Below are 15105 nucleotides of genomic sequence, written 5' to 3' on the forward strand. Positions count from 1 at the left end.
TTTCTAACTATTCCCTTTCTTGTACACGGTTACTGCTAGCAAAACAGGGACACAGCTGAAGACAAGCAGGCTTATTTTACTAAATAATGTAACTAGTTATTTTTGATGTATTAGTCTGATTTACTGTTTCCAAACAAATTTTTCATTTTAAGTGCAAAAAGTTGATTTCTATGGTCTGGCTGATGTTTTTTCATGCATGCAAATTTTTTAGAGAACATTTTGTCTTTAGCTTCCTGTTATGCACATTTTTAAGAGCTTAATGTTTCCTGCCTTCACTTAATATGAAAGAACATTGCACATTTTTGCTGAATGTCAATGAGATAGTTACATTACAGAAATTGTGCCTAAATGACTCTGATACTGTGACTAGGTATCAGCAGAATTCCACCCCATACTGGAAAAGAGTTTAATTAATATAATGCAACCAACATAAAATGGAATCTCCCCAAAATACAATGCAAAGGGTAGGAAACTCAACTACCAGTAAATATTGAACTAAGCAGGGTTCTCTTTTTAAAAATAAAATAAAATAATTTAAAAAAAAAAGTCTTGCAGAGGCTCCAGAAGTACATTTACAATTTATTTAGGTGAGTTAATAGGGGTTTTGTCTCATTAGGCAGGAGACGAAGCAGCATCAGCCTCTCCCTAAGCACCTTCAGTATTTTACTAACAAAGTTACAGTACATCGGAATATTTTAATCTGACACAAAGAACAACAATAGATCTGACTGCTGGGCTGATAATCTTCTTATCACACCCTGTGAAACCTAGCTCTAATATTTGACTGAGCCTCCATTACTCGGCAACACATTCTAAAAAGGCCAACAATGGAGAGAGAATGAAGTGGAGTGTGGAAGTACCTCCATATCTACATAAAAGAGATTAGAGGCGACAGCGTTCCATTTTACAGCTCAATCATATTGTGTTAGCATGCGCTTATCCGAGCGCGGATGAAATTGAAAGAGAAATAAAAAAGAGTCAGGCAGATAGGAACCAGAAAAGCGAGGCATGAGCAATTTCCAGGGATATAAAAGGATGCTAATGGCGGGGCCCTGTCATTCTTAAAAAGGGCTATTAGGGCACCATCATCTGTTCTTGTGCCCTTACGCTCCTCTAACTAAAGTCAAGCATTTCCTAATGCCATTGTGATCTTTTTCTTCTTCAGATAAGACATGGTCATGTTTCATAACAACACACTTTCCATTTATTTGATTTATAAATGCAAGGAGACTAATTCTATTTACTGATAAAGGCTTTCCATATATACTTTTCTTTCAATATTTCCTTTTGTAGATGGCATAGACTTTTTGTTCAATAAAAGCAACAATTGAAATGTTTCCAATAGCACAAAAATACTAATGATTTTATGAAAGCATTTGAACTTTGTGTAATTTTAAAATATTTTTTAGTCTGTGACTGCAACAGGAAACAGTAGGCCAGAGCAGAACACATATTGCATTGTTACCTTCTTATAGATAATCTCATTAAAAGACTTTCTGTTAGAATAGCAAAAACATTATTTTGGTTTCTTCCACAAAGACAAACCTTACTTTGAATTGCAATGCTTTACAGCTGAGATCTTTATTAGTTATTAAGCACCTGATATATAAGGGCCTTTAATTACACTGAACCTTAAGAAATCGCTATAGTAAAGAAAGATTTGCTGATTGCTGCTTTGCTGTGCTAGGCACAAATTCACTACTCGTATAATTAATCGATTCCAAGAGATTTACACCAAGGATTTACTTAGTCCGCTAAGCTACACTGAACTTGTATGCAATTTGCACCCTTTTTCTAACTCATCCTTTTTCCGATTGTGTTATGTCTCTGCCTACAGTAACATTTGTTAGCTTGGAAAACAGTCAGCTAGCACCAATCCAGGCTCTTCTACAAGTTGCTTTGTGCCAGCCATTAGCTGAGCGTAGGCAGTCCAAGTTCAGCAGTACTCCATCATTCAAAACCAAGCTACAAAAGCTCATCACATTTGCCCTTTAGCATGTCAAGCCCTTTTGCATTTTGATTTTTGTGATCAAATGCCAGACAACAAGCACAAATTTTATCGGTGCCCTCTGTTACCAGAACGCTTATAAAAAGATTGTCTTTATTGCCTGGTTTTTTTTTTTTCCTCTCATTCCTAAACAGAGTCAGGTGAGTAAACTTAGCTAGCTTAGTTTGAGTTTACCTTGTAATAAAAGGCTGCCTCATGGCAGAAATGTTCCTCAACTGGTTCAGAACGCAGACTTTAAATTTTAAAGGCCAGTGTACAGCATCCAGTACCTTTTCCACACTAACCAAAGCCATCATTTTATAGGCTGCTCAGTCTCATCCCTATGCTCTTCGTACCCCTCCAGCCAAATCAAAGCCACACAGCATATTCACAAATCTAACTGACAAAAGGTCCCCTGCAACTACTATGGAGCATGATTGACTTCTCTGAGAGCTATTCTATTTCGGTTAAGGTGATCTAGGTATCTTCCAAAGATGAAACTCAAACTCACCTATTTAACTCATTTTGACTTAATTTGGGGTGTTTTATTAGCAACCAGTGTAAGACAAAGTAGCTAGTATAATACAGAGTGATGTTTAAATTAGTTTACAATTTGCTTGTGCTCATCTAGAACTGCTCTGAACAAAGCCATTCAGAAATGTCAGCTGTGTTCCTAACCACTGTAACAAATTGTTGCCTGAACGCTGCACACCTAATGACTTCAAATTAGCTTCACTGCGATATTGCCTGACAGTTCGTTACGACTGTTAGCAACATAGCTGGCGTATCATGACCAATAAATTGGTTTCAGTGTGGGCTGGGAAAGGGACTTCCATCAATTTGATTAAAGAAATTACTGTAGCATTCAAAGCATAAAGACAAACTAGTTTAAGGAGACAGAAATAAGTTAACTGTACCAGAAAAATACTGCTCGTGATACAAAAGCTTGTTTATACACCATTTGTGGCACAGAGAATGGCTAAATTTCAACTGTGTTGCATATCATTTTAGAGTCTGTAGGTTGTTGTCTCTTACCCGAAGTAAAATGATGCTCCATAAATATACAATTTTTTAAAAATTATTATTATTCTGTTAGTGTTTATATTTATCAACGACAACCCAGAAGCATGTACCAGAAGAACTGAGGTCTTGTGCTGTTCAGCACAAGGGAAGAAGACCCAGGAAGACTATTTCTTTCAGATTTCTTTTGATACTAGAAATAAAATATATTTAACTTCAATAAACAAATGACTGACTGGATTATTTATTCTACTATTAAGGTATCCCAAAATCACATCTAAAATGAGGATCACCTATTACTCAGAGGAAGTAAAGCTTATTCTGTCCACTCAAAATTAGAAAACTAACAAGCTGATGAAAATGCACCAACATGCTCATTCATCTGCTGGACTAGAAAAATATCCTAAGAAACAAGAAAAAAAAGGCTGATTTTTTTGTGTGACTTTACCACTTGTGAAAGATGATAGACTGAGAACCCTGGAGACTCTCTATAAGTCTGTCTTCTAGCTCAGAGAGAAAGCACAAATACTTCACCACTGGAAGGAAATAGAATATACCTGAAATGTTATCTGAAGAAATCACTAATTTTCTGAGAAACTGCTTTTGATGACCCCGCTTTTCTGGCTAATGAGAGTGCTAGTCAGCTTTTATAATATCAACACATTTATGTGATGGAGACTGCAGCCCATTTCATGCAGACCAAGGAACTACCAAGCTGTAAGAAGAGATCTTTTGTCACAATTCAGGTCTTTCTACTGAACTGCTGCTACAATTCAGTTCTCACCCTAGTTCATTCAATGAAGAGAACAATTTCTCTGGGCCATGCCAAAATACAACTGAATTTTTGCACCTCCTGTGGTCAGTATAAGATAGTGCTGCACTTATGTAATAGAAGAACCAGACTTACATTCAACTACCACTCAATCAGATGAGTACAGAGGAGAGGACTACCTACACTTTGTACCAGGCTAATGCTCTGGATAGCAAGGTAAGTTTATCTTAATAGAAGTAATACACGAAAAAAAAATAACACTGAGCAGCATGTAAAACTTGTCAACATAGTAACACTCATAGCAACAATAATACTATGTCCAAGGTAAGATATATTATCATTTAACCTATGTCCTATGTGAATAATCTGGAGCCTTAAGAAAATTTTATGCATTGCAGTGAGAGAACAAATCATATTTGTTTAATAGAACAGAATATCCCGTGCAATCATTTCTGTATGTCATCTATTTGCAACAAATACTGTATGTACCTGGAATATGCTTAGCCCATCCAATGATCACCACCAGTTCTCTGTCCGCCAGGTCACAAAGAGTGGTAAGTGCTTTGATGTCACTGTCTGGAACAGTGGGGTCAGGCATAGCATAGATCTTCTCTGGTTCAGCCACCAGCAAGTGGGAGACAATCTTGTTATCTGTAAAAATGGTCCAGAACAGTAAAAGATCATCAGTAGCATCATTCCACTTTTCAAACAGATTTGTCTTACGATACTGGACCTAATTAAACTTTATTGTAACTTCACTGGCTTCTACAAGTGGTTACCACACAGAAAATCTGATCCATCAGCAATGTTTATCAAGCTAGATGTGTATGTTCTTAAGACAGTAAATTTAATGCACTGTAGAAATACATGATCGCCTCCTAATACTGGAATACAAACTTTGTAGAAAAAAATTGATGCATTATAATGTATTTTGGACTGTGCAGACAGAGAAGTTTTGCCTTCTTCCAATTACCTGCAACCCATCCCCAAAGACAGGTGTGGTTTTTAAGCAAGTAAATACCACAAGCAATTATCAGTCACTGAAATCCGTAACTTCTGTCATGAATTCCAACTACCACTCTTTATTCTAGATATCACTGTTAAACTGTTGCAACAGGAATGGTCTCAGGACTTTCTCAGTGCTCATTATCCCATATACCTTATCTTATGGTTATCCTGTCTGCTGAAATGTTAAGAATGAATCTGTACTCCTTAGGGCCTATGCTGTGAGAAAAGCAGGGTGATGTCTTATATTTGCTTTTCAGACACAAATTTAGAATCCTGAATAAAATTAGCTTCTTTAGGTACAAAAATAGATTAATGATCTCCTCTCATTTCCAGCCAGGAATAGCTATTAAAATCAATGAGAATAAAGAGTGTAAAACTAAGGAAAGTATCAATAGATGCAGACTCTACTTCAGCAAACTGTTTTTGTGCAAAGAATACTTTATGATATTCAGACAGTGGTTATTTTTATCTACATAGCATTTTCATTCATGTGTTTAATATTTACTTTTTCATCCAGATGACTTGTGAAATCTATTTGGAACAATCAATTAAGTTATAAGGAAAAGTGAAGAGAAAAAAAAAAAGAGTAGAAAAGCCTGGAAGATTTACAATACAGTGTTGCTATTCTATATTCTGTAAGCAGGACAAACATAAAATGTGCATTACATCCGTGTGGAGGCACAATGGAAACATCTCTATGCAGGAACCTGATTTGTTACTCTGAGAAGGCAAAACTGAAGAATCAGAAAAGGACTAATTCATTAAGCCTCCTAACACAGGATACATTCGCCAATAAACTTACAATTTACTTTTCATGGTACATACATCTTGTGCCCTCAAACACACCACCAGAATTTAAAGCCCAAATGGCACCCTTTAGTGAATTTACAAGAATCTGTTTCTTTTGTCAGGATAAAGTGTTACGGGGCTTGATATAAATGGGATTCCACTGCAAGAAGGTGAGAAGTATTTCCTGACTGCAGAGAAAGCTGCCAGAATTAGTATCATTTTCCCCTTCCACATGTAAGTCACAGGAAGGACCACACTGTCCTCCTGTGGGGGAGCTGCAATGGAAGCTGAATGGGGATATGACTTGCCCAGGAGTGTCAGACAGGCTCCCCACCAGCCCATGACAGATTACCGTAAAATACTTGCCTGATTCAGATTTCTGATACTTTACTGCTCTTTTGTGACATCGACTCCTCGATTCTGATCTACTGTCTCTACAATTTTTGCCTTATTCCAAATTTACATGTCAGAAGTTGTGATATACGTTAGCTAGCCCTTCATAAAGTAAGTGCAAGAGCCAACTGGAAACCATCACATCAAGCATGCTTTATTACAAGGGGATATATTCATGCTTTATATGAACTATAGGAACTATGCCAACTGAGTAATTCTTGATCTCAATATTCTACTGATTATCAAACTGATTAATGAGGAATTCTATTCTTATTTAAAGATGACAGATGGTAGTTTTAACATATATTGGCAAACAGCCTTTGCACATAATTTTTTTTTTATTTTTTAAACAGTCTTTTCATATCCTGTTTAATTTCACACAGAAAACACAATCTTTTTAAATAAGAAAAGATAACATTGCTTCTTTCCAAATTCCAATACTTTTACATGTATTGAAAAGTAGAATAAACAAATTAGAGATTCTTAACATCAAAACATATGAAGCTGAGGACTTCAACTTTGTGGGTTTTTAATTGGTAATAAATGAATGAAGAAGCACTCACACCCCCAAGTTCTGTTTGTTTTTCTTCCCTGCAATCAAAAGAAATGGCCAAAGAACCTCTTTTGGTTTTTATTAGGTTCCTCACCAATGGCTTTTTGTTGATGAGTCAGGAATATTGTAAATTTTGACTCAGGCTTCGCAAATCCTCAAAATCTTTTTATATTTTCCAATCACCAAGGTCTACAGGCAGGCCATTAGATTCCATGGTGAAGTCAGAAAATACAATAGAGGCCATAAACAGGTGTAGGAAAGATCCTCCAAACACTTGTTCTTTCCCTATAGTGGGAAAAAGCTACATGTGTTGGAGTGTGCATTAGTATAGACCATAGGAAAATTTTCTGTATGTACTCAGAAAGCTCCATCACTCAGGAAATTGAATAGCCATGAGCACTGTTTCTAGGTAAATCTTACTTAATGTTTTCCTAATTAGAATCAATAGAACCCAATTTTCATTCCCATGCCTTTGTTATGCACAAACTATCAGTCAGGGTCCAGAAAATCTCCCAGGCTACTTCCACATAAAACAGATTCAACTGTTTCAAGTCTTAACACTTATCTAGCAGGATCTGAAAATTAAGTTTTATAAATGTTTCTTACAAAACTGTTTGTAATTGGACAAGCTAAGGAAAATTAAGGGAGGCACTTAGATAATGAATAATGATTTATAAGGAGGTTAGTTTATCTCAGACAAATGGTGCTTACAGAAATTGGTGTAGTTATCGTCTTAAAGGTAATGTAATGCACTACTTTGCAGTAATCTTGGGTTTACACAAAGATTCTTGTGTTTCAGTTGATATGAACCTCTGCTCATATGAAAGGGTTTGGGGTTGGATTTTTTTTTTTTTTCCTCCTGTTCGGTCTTGGCTTTTTTGGTATGCTGGCTATCAGCATTTCTACTCAATGACAATATCAAGTAAATGAAAAACTGACAATCTGTGCACCCAGGAAAACTAAACCTCTAATGAAATTAAGCATTAGAGTTTATTAAATTTTATTGTATTATCAGAAAGTTTTTATTATAATGTGCAAAATCTGCTTAGTGCAGCCCTAGATTGTATTTACAGAACAGTGGGACAGCTTATGGAGGCTGAGTAGAAGATGCCAGATTGGACAATTGAAGGAATATAATCAGCATAATGTTTTTTGGAAAGGCAAAAGGAAACTATGCCATATGTTCACTTAAGCCTTAATTTTATGTAAAACTGGCTGTTTTTTCTTTGACACAGCTAAAATGCCCTTTCACTTACAGTTCAAAGACTGTTTATTTGCTCTCCAGATCCCCATATGCTCAAGCGTATTGTACACCGCACTGTCCCCTACTGGGGAACATGAACGGAAACAAATTCCACTTTCCATACCACATACAGACAGGTATTTTCAAGAGCCTAAAACCGACACGTGTGCTGTCAGAGGCATAGGCGCAGAGGCAAATGGGAGACAACAAGGAGTTTAGTCTCCTTATTTCTCTGGCTGATTTCTCTGTTTTAAGAGCAAATTAACCTTCTCGGCAGGAGCAACTGGACGTATGTATTCTCATTTGAATTCGGAAGAGTTGACAACACTTTATACAGCGTGTATGCCTTTGCAGGGTAATACACTAGCCTCTTGCACTACAGCTATAATGCTATTAAATTTACTTCATGGAATTAGTACAGTCGCTGCTTGAGTTTATATAAGCTGCAAAGCAAAACCCCTAACTATTTTTAGTTAATCGCAAAGAGGATGGAACTTGTATTTTAGCAGTGAGATGATCATCTCTCTCTCTCTCTCTCTCTCTCTCAATTTCAGCCTGGTGAGATACAATCAAGGACATTATTAAAACATAACAAAACAAAGCAAAAAAAAATCCATGAGGGTACTAGAGCTCAAACTACCAAGCTATGCTTGTTATTAGTGTGGCATATTGCTGTTTTAATCTAATGCTAGGTAGTGTATTAATCTATAGGTATAAATTAATGAGGCTCTTAATGTATTTTCATTGGGAGGTTGAGCAGTCAAATTCATTTAGTTAGTGAAAACTACAGAAATCGCTTTCTTGTGAAATCCGAAACTAGAAGCTTCAATGAACTAATGATCACAGTATGAACCATTTTATGTACCACTGAAAATAAAGATAACCTGTAAATGTAAAATTTGCACTGCATAAACCATGCTTTTATACACTTCCACCTGTAAAAATATTCTTTGTTCAACCCCACTTGAGAAAGATGAGCATATTTAAAACAAAATATGTTAACAGCTAAATGGTACAGTGTTCATGATAATGTGTCCATGGTAATATCTTCTGACCAAACCCTTGTCCCAGTCAGAAGGAGCTCAGCAAGCAGGGCTAGGAGCCATTACATTGTATTCAAAGAGAAATTTTGCATATCTGGTGTACTCACATGGCTTTTTTGCTGGCTGAACTAGCTGAGGGTTCAGGTATGGGCTATTCTCTGCATCTATTCTGCGCTTGTACTTCTGGCGACCTCCACGTACCCTGTCTAGGCGGACACCTATGGTGGGAAAAATAAGCAAACATGTAATTAAATATATTACGTGGATGCCTTTCAGGTAATAATTTTCTATCTCCTGCCTTCCAATATTTATTTAAAATGCATGTTTATTTCAAAAGATTAATTTTAGAAAGCAAGGAAAAGCAGCACTACAAGTATTTGCAAGCTGTTTAGGTTTTCACACATGCAAGACTAAGTATACAACATAATTTCCTGTTCGTTTAAAACCATTTGTGCATTTTTACATATTATTTAGAGCAGCTAACAAGTTTAGTCTCTATAAGTCTGATCTTAAGTTGTCTTTGCCAGATGCAGAAATCTGAAGCTATAATAAACACCATGGATATACAAGGCTAACATTATGAGTAGAGAAGTACAGAGAATTAGAACTTTAGAAATAATTAGTGCTGTATACAGTTTAGATAGTCAAAACCAATGCTTTTAATTAACATGAATTAACATGGCCAGAGGATGCAAAGTAAGTATCCTTAGTAAAATAAGAACATATATGTGGTTTAAAGACCTGAAATGGTTCATGAGGGTTTGAAAGAAATCGTATGGCTGTCCATTTAGATGTCATCAACAATGAATTAACATTTGTGTTCTACCTTCATATTATCATTGCTTCAATAAAGCACTCTGCTACCTGTTTTGAACAGATATATAGGAATTTACCTTCCTGAAACAAGCTATAGCTGCTCTCACAGACAAAATGAAAAAAGGAGGGGGGAAAAGAGATAGTAAGTCTGGGGGAAAAAAAGATGGTAGGTGCTACAAAACAATTTCTTTCTGAGTCACGCAGGCAGATTTCCATACAACCAGGATAGATGCCAGTATAACCAAGCAGTAACACAACAGGGAAGTTGAAAAACTCAGCACATATGCAGGGCAACAGCACAAGTAATACCAAGTGCAAAGTTTGTCCCTGATGACATGGATTTAACTAGACAAGAATGCAAGGACACATTATGTATCAACGACCCCTGTGAGCAACAAGGTAAACTGCAGCTCACTTTCTCACTTTTCATTGTCTATTTTAGCTCTCCCCCCCCCCTCTATTTATCTTTTCTATCACCATTATTGTGCCCTACTCTCTACTTCCCATCTCCCTGATCTCTCCCTCACAGGAAATACCTCCAGAACTGGCTTCTGCACAGCAGAGAAGCCACCACCAAGGAAATTACAGTTTATGTGCACAGGAAGAAGAATACAGCAGGTTTACATACTGCCCATGAACCTGCACAGCCTAGTGTCCAGGAAACATCTGTCAGTCCTCTTTCATGCTCAAAACCCAAAGATGATGGACTGGATTTTGGTGGACAAAAGCTATTCTGCCAGCTAGCTAGCAGAAATCCAAGGCCAACTCTTGCCGGTTTGTTTTTGTTTCTTCTTTTATATATGTATTTTTTTTTCTTTTCCTGCTCCACCTTCTCCTCTCCAAGCTGGCCTGAAGCTAACGCACCAGAACACTCACTAGCTGACCCAAGAAGACAGCAGTTTACAGATCCAATTCTGTGCTCCTCTACCAGCAGGGAAGGCTTTGCATGCATGGGGTTCTCATTTGCCCAGACAGACTGTTGGGATCTAGAAAGCTCAGTAACACGGGAGATACTTGGCTTATGGACACAACCGGTGTCTGTAACTATAATGCAGTGAATTGTACACAGCAGTGCTAAATAGTTTTTGCTCACCAGGAAAGTGGGTAATGATCACCTTTATTTAATAGTGAAATTTTTACTGCAGAAGACTCTGTATTTCACTCCCTCAAACTTAAGTACATTTCTCACTGTATGTTACCAACTATATTTTTTGTTAATCACTTTATATAAAAAATAAAACAAATCAACTACATACCCAAACAGGTCAGTGTACAATTATGAATGAATTCTTACATGTGGTATTTACCTATTTCACTACTGAACTTGTGACCTATTTGTGGTCTAAGCTACCTTATAAAATTCATAGCGAACCAATCATCAAAGCATAGTTATTCTGTTTGTTTTTAAAGTTACAGTTAGAAAGGCATGAACTACAACACCACTTTAAAAAATGATAGTCAAGAGCTTTTCAGAGCTAATGATAACACAGTGTTCTCCACCCTCAAACTGGGAGTTCAAGCCACACCTGAAGCAAATGACACCCAGGACAATACGTTGACATAAAACAAACAGCAAAAGATCAAGGTTTGACAGTTGAATATTCAGAAATAAGCACAGGATTAGAACAAGTCGCATGTGATATTGGTATGATTATGAAAAAGACTGCCCAGCATTTGAAGAAAAATAGATAGAAAATGATTTCTGCATAATTCAGATGCCATTCTTCTTTCTGCTTGGGAGCAGATTTCATAGTGATAGAAGATGGATAGCATCAGATAGAAGTATGTTTAATCAAAAAGTAATGGAACTGAAGCTCAAATTAAAATAATATAAATCTACCAAGATGAACAATTTTTTTACCTCCTTTGCATTTGCCAAGATACACATTCAAGCCATTCCCGTTCTCAATGGACGGAAATACAGATGAATGTCACAATGGCAAAATTATGCATAGATCCATATACTCATCACCTATTATACATAGCTATATCTATAAATATAGCTACTTTCTTTTTTAAAACCTAGAAATTATAATTCTAAATAACTGGGGACTAACAGTATTACACATTTTAAAATTACCTAAATCTATACGATAACTAATTCCAATTCTAATCTGAAAATATTTTTGATCGCATAATACCAACAGAATATAAATTAGAGGTTTATAACACTTTCATTAAGTTTGTGTTTACCACAATTTTAGCTCCTAAGCTTCCCTTGCTTCTAGTACCATTATAAAGTAGCTATTTTAGAACCAATTTCTGATAATCTAACACACCCTAAGTGGTATTCTAATTGCCAAGAGTCTTTATGGAAGTAAACACAGTGCAAGACACCACTTAAGAGAGTACACCCATCTGATATTCCATAAAAACTTGGGAGTTTGGCAGTTAGCCAGCTGAAATCCATGTATATATGCATGCACTTTCCCCTGTAACTCCTATAGCTTCCATGACAGAACTCATTACGTAAAGATATTTTTATTTGCTCTCAAGGCAGTTAACAGGCAATGCCTTCTTTGACAGAAAAACAAAGGGAAGAAAGAAAAACAATTTTGTCCACAAAGATCTTCATTTGCGGTGGGAGGGGCTTAACATCTTGATCACAGACGTAATTGCTGTAATTCAACACCTACTCTGTACTCAGACTATTAAAGAGGATATTGTGGCATATGGCTACAGTTCAGGGAGAAGTTAAGTAGACCTCTACTTTAACTCTGCTGTGCATGTGGCTTGCCAGAGTCTTCATCAACTCTGTTCACTCACCCTTCCAGTCCTCAACCACAAAGTGACAAGAAAGACATCCACCCCACCTACATAAACTCATGGCACATTTCTGAATGAATTGCACTGTACGTATTATCATTACAGTCTTTTAGGGTCAAAACATCCTTAATTAATGTCACTGAACAAAGCTCCACTGAAGACAAACAAGTTGATTCTCTGCACTCCCCAACACTGAGTTTCAGTTTAAAATCCTTCAACAGAAAAACAAAAGCAAAAGCTGAAATGAGAAAAACAGGGATGACCACAGAACGTCTTATTTGGTACAAATTAGAAAGAACAGGCCTGCTACCAATTATGATATAATTTCAACAGCCAAGTGCAAAATTCCCTTTACACCTTAGGGCAAGTACAACTCATGAGCTCATCTGTTCAGGAGTGATGGGCAGACACATTTTGACATAATTTACAAAGTTCAGAAGATAAGGATTAGAGTAGAACTGTAATATAGGGTTATATATTATATAGTTACTATACAAGCTTCTACAAAAAGTGTTCACCTCCTGGTTCCTCACACCATCTTTCCATGACTTTCTATCAATGCTTACCAACACACAACAAAAAAATATTGGGCACTTACTCTAAAGTGAAAGTGCCCACTTAGTCTTGCAGAGAGGTAACTGAAGACTAGAGCTGATGTATGCAATGAGCTACCCACCAGGTACTTCAATCTAAACAAACTTAACACAGGCAAACCTCAACTCTTCATTTTCTCTGTATTTCCTCATCCATTCCTCCCTCACCAACAAATTCTTATTCCTTTTCTGTAGTCCTTTTCTCACGCTGCCTTGAACCCGTTGCGTGGACAAGGTACCCCACTGTGACTGGTGCTATATAATCAAAAAGATTGCCCTTAGCTCTGTATATCATTCTTTTTGCAATTCAGGTCCTCAGTATGAAAATTGTATTTAACAGTGTCATCTACTTTTCCATACAGATCTAAGCCATATCCAAAGTATATTCCTTTATAATCTACCTCTCTTCCTTTTTTTCCATCCCCTCCTTCCTACCTCAGCTACAAGTCTCCAGTGTTCATTTGTCCACTGGTCCCACAAACATTCTTCTCCTTTTCATGAAGCTCTATACCTACAGGAAAACCTCAGGCTAACTTGGAAGGCATTAGTCCAGTCCTTCAAATTAACACCTACCAACAATACCAGGACTACCTATAAGAAATTGCTTACTACATGTAATTGGGGATAGCTTTTTATTTTGGAAAAAAATTAATCTAACTAACTTAAATATGAACCAGTATCTGAATAAATCAAAACTCCCTCTCTCCCTTCCAGTACATCAGTAAAGAACAGCTTTGGGATCAGAACCAAACCCACAATTTTGACTTCCTATGGAAATTTCAAATTCTGCTCCCTTTCCATCCCCCCTACATGAGAGATTGATCTCAAGAAGTCACATTCTACATGAACACTGTTCTGGCAAGCTCCACCTCTAACACAGCACTCTAGATATATTAAATGTATTCCTATCTCAATTTTTAAGATATATAACTGGGTAACGATCCATTTTTTACAAATGTCTGTAAGATTCCCAGCACTGTCTTAAATTTTACAGTGAGACCAGTAAGAATGGATATCCATATAACTGCATCTCCCCAAGCTTCAGAGGAACATCAGTAGCAGAGGCAAAAAAACCCAGGCTAACAGTAAAACTGGAAAGAGTGCAAGGAATTTTAATGTCAGGTTCTGATGTGGTTCTCCTTTGGGACAACACCTTAATAGAGTGTTCCAGTTCACTTGAATGTTCTGTGCTTAATTGCTGGGCAAGCTTGGCTGAATATTGTAAACTCTGGGTTTTGCACTTATTTACACCAAACGGGAAAACCGCTTGATTTTCCCACCATGAACACAGACAGAATGCATTTAGAGATAAGAATGCATGGTCATCTAGTAACTCTTTAGACAATTCAGTAATCTCTATAGTTTGGTATTAGAGCAGTGTAAGGCCAGTGCATTAATCCTACAGTCTGAAAGATTTGTAGTGGAAAAAAATACTTCTACTTTAAACCATAAAAGACCTCTCTCAATGTAGTAGAAACACGTAGGAAGTAACACAGCATGAAGAAAAAGGATAATATGAGCTACCTTTTCTTCTGGATCTGCATATTTGTTTTATGTGCTGAATTACAAGGGTGCCAGACAGCTCCTGAAATCAGTTTACAAAATATTTGGATAATACTATGTGCAGGTAAAAATTCAGCTAGGGATGTAAAATGCATCCATTAGGCAGGTAATATTTTGAAAACAGAGTCCTAAGTCATCAAAGAAGATAAAAGCTATGACTCACATTAAGGCTTGCCTGATCTACAGCTGAATTAACAATTAGCAGGGGAAGGCTTTAGTGTTTTGTCTTCTGATAGCTATCTGCACAATTAAATACACTATTTAGTGTAGCGTAGGAAGTTTAAAAATCATCCTCCTACTTTACATTCAGTCAGTACCAAAAAGTATTTGTTAATATAGGATAAAATTGTCTGTCCTCAAGAGGTATCTAAAAACCAAATTAGTTCAAGAACCTGCCCATATAATGGACTGAAAGACAAAACAGTGTTTATTACTTTAATATCCAAATTGCTCTGTGACTATGAATAAGTTGCTTAATTTATCTGTTCCTCTGACAAAGATTTGCAACAGAGTTTATTATTTTAAAAAAAAAAAAAAGAAATGTGGCCAATTAAAATAT

The 15105-nt window shown here is 36.6% G+C and overlaps 1 protein-coding gene across 5 annotated transcripts in view; it reads right to left on the reverse strand.

Moving 5' to 3' along the window:
• The window catches only part of ESRRG (estrogen related receptor gamma), a 371798-nt gene that overhangs the window by 41161 nt on the left and 315532 nt on the right, over positions 1–15105 (reverse strand). For 3 of the 5 annotated variants that reach the window (XM_086460629.1, XM_086460630.1, XM_009958527.2), the window contains 2 exons: positions 8916–9026; positions 4269–4430 (listed from right to left, as the gene is read on the reverse strand). In XM_086460629.1, the coding sequence (XP_086316755.1) occupies positions 4269–4430; positions 8916–9026 (273 nt within the window). Of the gene's footprint in view, positions 1–4268; positions 4454–5016; positions 5037–8911; positions 9027–15105 lie in introns of all 5 variants that reach the window. The other 2 variants (XM_009958524.2, XM_009958525.2) reach the window with 2 other exon arrangements.

This window comes from Leptosomus discolor, chromosome 2 (assembly GCF_034619465.1).
Source record: "Leptosomus discolor isolate bLepDis1 chromosome 2, bLepDis1.hap2, whole genome shotgun sequence".
Taxonomy (NCBI): Eukaryota; Metazoa; Chordata; class Aves; order Leptosomiformes; family Leptosomidae; genus Leptosomus; species Leptosomus discolor.